Source organism: Macaca fascicularis, chromosome 11, assembly GCF_037993035.2.
Source record: "Macaca fascicularis isolate 582-1 chromosome 11, T2T-MFA8v1.1".
Lineage (NCBI taxonomy): Eukaryota > Metazoa > Chordata > Mammalia > Primates > Cercopithecidae > Macaca > Macaca fascicularis.
This window is the reverse complement of record NC_088385.1, coordinates 58,175,877-58,184,821: the sequence shown is the minus strand read 5'-3', so window position 1 is coordinate 58,184,821 and position 8,945 is coordinate 58,175,877. Positions and strand designations below refer to the sequence as shown.

Genomic DNA, 8,945 nt, shown 5'->3' with positions numbered 1-8,945 from the left:
GGTGGGCATCTCTACTAAAAAAAATACAAAAATTAGCTGGGTGTGGTGGTGGGCGCCTCCACCCGGGAGGTGGAGGTTGCACTGAGCCAAGATTGCACCATTGTACTCCAGTCTGGGCAACAAGAGTGAAAGACCATCTCAAAAAAAAAAAAAAGTTCCCGAGTGGGCCGGTTGCAGTGGCTCACGCCTGTTATCCCAGCACTTTGGGAGGCCAAGGTGGGTGGATCACGAGGTCAGGAGTTCGAGACCAGCCTGGCCAAGATGGTGAATCCCTGTCTCTACTAAAAATACAAAAATTAGCTGGGCGTAGTGGCAGGTACTCCACTGGGCGTAGTAATCCCAGCTACTCAAGAGGTTGAGGCAGGAAAACTTGAATCCAGGAGGCGGAGGTTGCAGTGAGCCGAGGTCGTGCCACTGCACTCTAGCCTGGGCAACAAAGCAAGATTCTGTCTCAAAACAAACAAACAAAAAAAGTTCCTGAGTGACTGAATGTGCCCTAACTTTCCCAGGTAGACCGTGGGTTCATCCTTCTTTTGTTTCCCCCTTTAGTGCCTAAAACGAGTGCCCACTCCAAGTTTCTGGGTGATGGCAACTACTAGGATACACCAGAGATAAAAGTGTAAGATTAGGAGGCAGGGCAGATACCAGCAGACTAAGAAAGTGACAAATTAGAAAGGAGACTGGAGAAAATTGCTTGGGCCTGGAAGGTGGAGGCTGCAGTGAGCCAAGATTGCGCCACTGCATTCCAGCCTGGGCAACAGAGTGAGATTCTGTCTCAAAAAAAAAAAAAGGAGACTGGAGAGCTAAGAATAGAAAAAAGGACAGAAGAGAAAATACTAAACAAAGAAAGGAAAGGGTTGAGGGGAAGAGGCAGAACAGAAAGGAAGAGGCGACAACAACATAGGGCCTCAAGCTAAGTGTGAATCAGCACTTCAAGGCTGGGACTAAAATAGGCAACCGGATCCAGGGTTCTATAAACCACAGAGAACTGGGAAACTGATAATTCTGCTGTATCCTGGCCAGGGCTCAGTCTGTTAGAGTGGCCTATGAGAAAGCAAAGGGGGAACTGAAAGGGGAAGGCTAAAAAGGATGAGAAGCAGTTTTTCATGTCAATCACTGAAGACCAGACAAAAGGGACTAGGATATTAAACATTACAGAAGGAGAAACTGGCTGCGACAGACCCTGGAATTGGCAGGCTCAGCAGAGGCCTCTAGAACACTCCGTGTGCTATAAGAGGCTGAGTCTGTTGCCATCACAGTTCCACCACTGAGGAGCTGGGTGACTGTGGGCAAGTCATCAGCCCTTTCTGTGACTGAATTTCCCTATCTAATTAACTTCTAAAGGTTGTTTCTTCTCTAACACTACATAATTTGGAGACCATCAATTTCAGTTTGCAAGATATTGGCACTAAACAGAGTTTCTTAGGAGACAGTGGCTGGGTTGCATTGCTGAGGATGCCATATAGTCCTGGCAGGGACACAGGTATTGGCCTCCTTCTGCCAGTGACACAACTGTTAGCATTGCCATCTCCCCTCAGTGTTCCCGCAGTACTGCTATTCTCCATGCTTCTCCCCACTTCTCCCCATCCAACATCAAGACCTTCCATTTTTGTCACCCTGCCTCTTCCAGGGCATCACCAAAGCTAATATCCAGAATAAACCCTAATTGCCTGGCAGGGCACGGTGGTTCATACCTGTAATCCCAGCACTTTGGGAGGCTGAGGCGGGTGGATTGCTTGAGCTCAAGAGTTCCAGATCAGCCTGGGTAGCCAGGAGTGGTGGCATGCACGCACCTTAGTCCCAGCTACTCGGAAGGCTGAGGTGAGAGGATCACTTGGGCCTGGGAGGTAGAGGCTGCAGTGAGCCCTGATGGCACTGCTGCACTCCAGCCTGGGCAACAAAGCAAGACCCTGTCTCCAAACAAACAAACCCTAATCACCTATTGCCAGAAAATTTTGTATCCATCTCTACAAATGAATTAAGCACATTACATTATAATCACCTGATTACCCACCTATCTCCACCTCCAGACTTTAAGCATCTTTATTTATGTATTTATTTGTATTTATTAATATTTATTTTTTATTTACTGAGAAAGGGTCTCACATTTTGCCCAGGCTGGAATGCAGTGGCACCATCAGGGTTCACCGCAGCCTCTACCTCCCTTGGTTCGGGTGATCCTACCACCTCGGCCTCCCTGGTAGCTGGGACTACAGGTGTGTGCCACCATGCCCAATTAATTTTTGTATTTTTAGCAGAGACAAAGTCTTGCTATGTTGCCCAGTCTAGTCTCAAACTCCTGGACTCAAGCAATCTGCCTGCCCTGGCCTCCTAAAGTGTTGGGATTACAGGTGTGAGACATGGTGCCTGGCCAGACATGATTAAGCATCTTAAGGTCAGGGATTGCATTTTATTCATCCTTGGTTTCAGAACACCCAGCAATGCCTGCTACACAGTTGATCTTGAGTGCAGTAATGACTGTTTTGGAGAAAGAAGAGGAACACAATAGCATACAAGGGCCTTTAATTTTGTGTCAGGCCCCCAGCTCCCCCCCCCACCCCACTCTTTAGGAAGTGTTATTTTGACCTTCTTCCCTTCCTTGAAGAAATTTTACCTGCACTGTAAAATCTGAGTACGTGGTTCCTCCACGCCTAGTGTCCTAATCTCCAGCTATCCCCTCAAACAGGTCAGGGAGGAATTTTTTGGAGAACTTCTCCCTAGAGAAACAATAGTTGTCATCTCAACAGCCCCACCCCAATTTGCACAATCTGTCTGTGTTCACATTCTCACATTCTGCATCCATCCAGTACACTGTACTCCAACTAGAAAAACTTGCTCTTCATCCCCGGCACGGGCGTCCATACTATCCTCCTCAGCCTTTTTTCAATGCGATCATTCCCTTGCCTAAGAACTAGCCCCCTACCCTGTTTCTATCTCCAGCTTAGTTGTTCCTCCCTTTCTTTTTTTTTTCAGACGGAGTGTCGCTCTGTCGCCCAGGCTGGAGTGCAGTGGCGCGATTTCGGCTCACTGCAACCTCCGCCTCCCGGGTTCAAACAATTCTCCTGTATCAGCCTCTCGAGTAGCTGGGACTACAGGCGTGCGCCACCACGCCCAGTTAACTTTTGTATTTTTCGTAGAGACGGGGTTTCACCGTATTGGTCAGGCTGGTCTCCTGACCTCAGGTGATCCACCCGCCTCGGCCTCCCAAAGTGCTGGGATTACATGCGTGAACCACTGCGTCCGTCCGGCCTGTTTCTCTCTTTCAAGCCAGGATCGGGTGTCCTGCCCGCTTTCTGCACTCTATCCCTACCAGTTCAGGCTTAGCGCCTACACCGCCACCTGGAACAAGAAACGCACTTTACATGGCGGCCTCGCATGCATACTCACAGAACCTAAACGTGTTTTCGATAGGGTAGGTCCTCTCGCTGAGTGGAACCCACACCATTTTCTACCCTGAGGTTGCAGTTACTTTCCAGTGCTCAGCGTGATGGGAACTGGCTTTCCGGAGCGAACGAGTCTGGGCCCACTGCTGAGGATCTGGTTCAGTGAGGACGAGGTTTTTGGCAGGGGCTGGAGCTCGGAAGCTGGCCTCGAGCGAGCGCTGCCTGAGGGCAGGCCCCGCCCCGCCCCTCGGAGCCGGCCCACTCGGGCTGATCGTGGTGGGCCGCGGGGCGGGCCGCAGGGCTGGCCAGGGGCGGCCTAAAGTGGCTCAGGGCCGGATGCGAGGCATGCTGGGAGCCCGCACTTCCTCCTCGGGGGCCTCAGAAAACCACAGGGCGCTGGGCCAGGGCGGCGGCCCCCGGGGAGCCGGCACGATGGCAGAGGGCAAGGCGGGCGGCGCGGCCGGCCTCTTCGCCAAGCAGGTGCAGAAGAAGTTCAGCAGGGCCCAGGAGAAGGTAGGTGGCCCGGCCTCGCAGTCTGTCTGGCCCACAGGAGCCGAGGCCGAGCCCGGGCGGACAGCAGGGGTGGGCAGGGCGCTCAGGGGCCCCGAAGGGCCTGGGCTGACGAGAAGGGTCTCCCGCTCTCCCAGGGAAACGGGAGCGAGGAGTGGGCTTCCATGAAAACTGGCAGATTGGAGAGAGGTCGGAGACCGCCACCCGATCTTGGGCAAGGATGAGGGAAGCTGGGGAGACAACAGTCTCTGGCAGAACCTTCGACAACCCTCAGGCTGACCCAGAAAAGGTGAAAGAAAGGAAGTGACGGCGGTGGCCACCTTTGTATCAAGTTTTGTGCTAGCAATCCAAGATTGGTATTTGACAGATGATGAAATTGAAGGGTAATTTTCCTCAGAGGGCAATTTGCCCAAAGACAGCGATGCAGCGGGATGCCAGCGTGCACCCCCCACCGAAGGCTGGAATAATCTTGCATAGTTCTCCCCCTACCTCTCCCTGCCTGGCCTCTGGGTGGTGTTTCGGCTGATGTAAGCAGAAGCCCAAATCTGCTTCTTGTACCCTTCCTTTGGCGTTGGGGAGTACACTTCCCAGGGTGATGAACCACATCTGTGTTCAGAGTGTGTCCTTGGTTAGTGCCAGGTAGCCCTGCCCCAGAACTGGCATTTAGATAGCCCATCTATTACTTGCTTGGCAATCTAGATCATGGGGACATTCTCTACACATTTTGATGGCATTTTTGTTTCTACCTGTCCAGAATATTTTCTTTGCTTCTAACCTGAACCTCTGCTCTCCACCTACCAACCCTCTAGTAGACAAGGCGGTTTGGGAAGACATGTCAGCCAGAAGAAAGAGCGGGGGAAGAGAGACAAGAAGGACCTGAGATAGAGTTTCGGTTTGCCTTTTTTTCTCTCTCTTTATTAAGCCTACCCACCTTCTACAACGGAGAAGTTTTGGTTTTCTAAGAGCTGATGGACTTAGAAGCATTTGGATGAACAGCTCTGCTTAACAACTGAAATATCCCTATTATCTTCTAAAGGTGGAGCACTGGTTTGAGCCCTGGGAAGGCTTAAAGGCATCCAGCTCTCCAGAGTTGATTTATCAGCAGAAAACTGATGGAATATAGATGTAGCTCCTGACTTTAAGAGACCACAATGGAAGGGAGGGTTTTTTTCTATCATTTGAGGTCATGTGAAAGAGAGGAAGAAAAGGGAAAGAGTTTGTGTTGCCAGACTTTGTTACTTCACTTACCCTAACTTCACCTTGATCCTAGTTTCAGCCTCTCTGAAGGCTTACAAATCTGGTAGACCTGAGAGCAGGGCCTATGGGAAGGTCTAGCTAGAAACAGTGTAGGCGAGCAGGAGGTACTGGAGGGGAGAAGGCCACACTGTGGTTGAAAAAAAACAAAACAAAAGCCCTAAAAGACAAAACACTCATGAATAGTAGTAATTTTAAAAAGACATACCAGCCAGGCACAGTGACTCACTCCTGTAATTCCAGCACTTTGGGAGGCCAAGGTAGGAGGACTAGGAGATCAAGACTGCAGTCAGCAGTGATCACACCACCACACTCAAACAGAGGGAGACTCTGTCTCAAAAAATAAAAATAAATAAATAAATAAAAATAAAAGACATACAGTTGATTGTATTTCAGTCTTGCATCTTTTGTCTTCATCTGGCCTCTTGTCAACACTATGACCTTGCTTTGGGCCTTCACTCCTTTGTAAGCATAGACTCCAAACCTTGGCTAAATAGTGTCTTGCTCTGGGCTTCAGATCTTGCACCTGTAAAATGAGAGGGTTGATGCTCTTGATGAAACTCAATATGGTAAGAACACTAAGTTGAAAACGAGTCACATTTGACTCAGAGTCAAATACTTCCCAAAGAGAGAACCAGCCTCTCAGCTTCTTCTGGCCTGAACCCTGAGGAAGTAGAGAAAGAGGAGCAAACTCAAATCTGCCATGGGGAATTCCCAGTTGATGTAGAAAACAAGATATTCTGAATCTAGACTAGACACAAGGGTAGGCAGAGGTTGAACTTGGATAAGGTGGGAATGGCCTGGAATGCCGGAAGGGAGCTCAGCTCAGTCAGCCTGAAGCCAGTCCTTGAGTCTTGGGAAGTTATTGAGAGCAAGATAAAGAGGGAGAAATTTGCACTAAAATGAAAGGATTCCTTTCAACACTTATTGCTTTTTCTGCAAGCAGTTGGATGTAATCTTCTGAATAATAAGTAATAGCTAATGTGTCAAATAGCGATATGTGTCAAATATCAAGCGCCTATTATGGACCAGAAACAGGGATATAAAAAAGTGATTATCGGCGGGGTGCAGTGGCTCACACCTGTAATCCCAGCACTTTGGGAGGCCCAGGCGGGTGGATCTTCTGAGGTCGGGAGTTCGAGACCAACCTGACCAACATGGAGAAACTCTGTCTTTCCTAAAAATATAAAACTAGCCAGGTGTGGTGGTGCATGTCTGTAATCCCAGCTACTCAGGAGGCTGAGACAGGAGAATCGCTTGAACCCAGGAGGCGGAGGTTGTGGTGAGCTGAGATCGCACCGTTGTACTCCAACTTGGGCAACAAGAGCGAAACTCTGTCTCAAAAAAATAAAATAAAATAAAATAAAGTGATTATCTCTCCCTTTACAGAGCCAACATTCTACCGATGTCATCTCCCTTCATCTATTCAACTCTTTAAAAGCAGGTTACTAACATCTGTGTTTTAGAAATAAGGAAACAAGGCTCAAAAGAGATTGGTAGGTAGCAGAAATGTTACTGAAACCCAGGTGTCCTGCCTCTGAATCCTAACCTCACTGAGGCTGCTGCTTTACAACGTTCCTGATAAGCCACTCTCACATCTGTGCCTCCCCCACTTCCTGATCCTCTCTGAGGAGCAAAGCTCAGGAGTAGAGAAACTTTTTGTTCAGGCATCCTCTGAAAAGCTGGGAGTGGAGGTCTGGTGACCATTAAATACAATAGGGATGAAACATTCTTGGTCTGTTTTCCATTTCCCGCCCAAACTCAACATGAGACTGAATTTAAGCTGACTTTATTTTGTGTGTGTGTGTGTGTGTGTTTTTAGTATGATACATCTTCTCGTTTCCAACTATAGTACTGCTTTCACCATCTGTTTGTGATTTCTCTGTGGCAAACCTCTCAGATCCCCCTGAGAAGGGACGTTGTTTACCTCTCCTTTGTTGGTCTTCTCTTCTGTTGACATCTACTCAGCTTAAATCCCAAAGGGTTAAATTCAACAAATATTTACAGAAAAACTCCTTTGTTCAGGGTACTGGGCTGGACCCAGCAGGGAATTTAGGGGTAAGAGACACTCTTGCTTTGCCAAAAGCTTACAATCTAGTTAAAAAAATAATAATAAAATAACTGACCTGAGAGATGCAGGTCTATGGGAATTCAGAGTACAAAAGGATTGGGGAGAATCGAGAGGTTTTGTAGTGGAGGCTGAATTTGAAATAGGAATTATAGACGATTAGTAGTTTTTCAGACAAGTGGTCAGAGAGTATTCTAGCTGAGAAATGCCAGCATAAGCAAGGCGTGGAGTCTGGAGTGAGAAATACAGCTCAGCTGGAGCACAGGGAGTGGTCAGAGAAAAGCCTGGAAAAAGTATATTAGGACCTTTTAAGGAAAGCTTACTTTATCATATATCCTAAAAATAAAGATTTCCGACCAGGCGTCATGGCTCATGCCTGTAATCCCAGCACTTTTGTGAGGCTGAAGTGGGTAGATCACCTGAGGTCAGGAGTTCGAGACCAGCCTGGCCAATGTGGCGCAATCCCATCTCTACCAAAAAATACAAAAATTAGCTTGAGTGCGGTGGCGCATGCGTGTGGTCCTGGCTGCTTGGAGGCTGAGGCAGGAGAATCGCTTGAACCTGGGAGGTGAAGGTTGTAGTAAGCTGAGATTGTGCCACTGCACTCCAGCCTGGGTGATAGAGCTAGACTCTGTCTCGAAAGAAAGAGAGAGAGAGAAAGAAAAGAAAGAAAAAGAAAAAAAGAAAGAAAATTTCCTACATAACCACAAAAAATTACTGCACCTAAGAGAAAATATTAGTAAAATTTTATAATATCAAATATCCAGGCCCTATGCAAATTACCCCAATCAAGGGAATTAACTAAAATATAATAAATGATTATCGGAGAGGCAATGGTAAGGAACTGTAGCCACCAAAGATATATGTAGTAATTTTTTTTAAAGCTCTATTTCCACCCCAACCCTGATCTACAGAAAAGTTATAAATAATCAATGAACATTGGAATATTTTTCATGCAGATTCACCAAGTGTTAACATTTTGCCACATTTACTTTCTTGCCTTGCTCTTGCTCTTTCTCCTTAAATATCTATACTCTAATTTAGCTGCCAGGCCAGGTAAATTGGGACAGAATTCTCAAAGCAGGATTTTAGGGATTAGCATTATATGGGTTTTCATTAGGAAGTGATCCAAAAGTAGAATTTATTCATTGTTTCAACAAACATCTGTTTAGCATCTGTACACCCTGTTCCCTCAAGGTCTTTCGTTGGGAAGAACACCCATGACATAGTGTAAGTGCCCTAACATGTACCTGTTGCTTATGGCAACAAATTACTTTGGCCCCAGAGCACGGGGGTATGTTTCAGGGTGGTAACACCTTTTCACTTTCAGAGTTTGAAGGTGAGGAAGTTTCTCTCAGTACCCTCCACCCCTGACCCCACACCCTCCAAGTCTTTTGGCCTTGAGCCTTTTGGGGACTGGGGAGATTGGTCTGCCCCAGTCATCTCCTACACTGACTCTAGACTGAGTTTTCTCTTTTCTGTTTTTTCTATCCTCTCTACCTAAGAAGAACTAAATTAGGGGCAAAGGAAGGGAGGGGTAGCAGAAAGGAAGTTAAGAGCTGCACTTACCACTAAACAAGGTGGTTTTGCAACTTTCTGGTAGAGGACAGTGTTGTTAGCGGGGAAGGGTGGAGCCAGGGAGGATGGCAGACTCTGCACATCCAGGGCTGGGTGGCAAGTGAGGTGCAGTTAGAGACAGACACAAACAGATATGGCCAAACCAAACAGAT

The 8,945-nt window shown here is 47.6% G+C and overlaps 1 protein-coding gene across 3 annotated transcripts in view; it reads left to right on the top strand.

Moving 5' to 3' along the window:
• The first annotated feature begins 3,763 nt into the window (after positions 1-3,763).
• Positions 3,764-8,945, top strand: part of BIN2 (bridging integrator 2) — a 40,251-nt gene continuing 35,069 nt past the window's right edge. For all 3 annotated transcript variants that reach the window (XM_005570886.4, XM_005570885.4, XM_074006913.1), the window contains exon 1: positions 3,764-3,896. In XM_005570886.4, the coding sequence (XP_005570943.3) occupies positions 3,816-3,896 (81 nt within the window). In that variant the 5' untranslated portion in view covers positions 3,764-3,815. The remainder of the gene's footprint in view (positions 3,897-8,945) is intronic.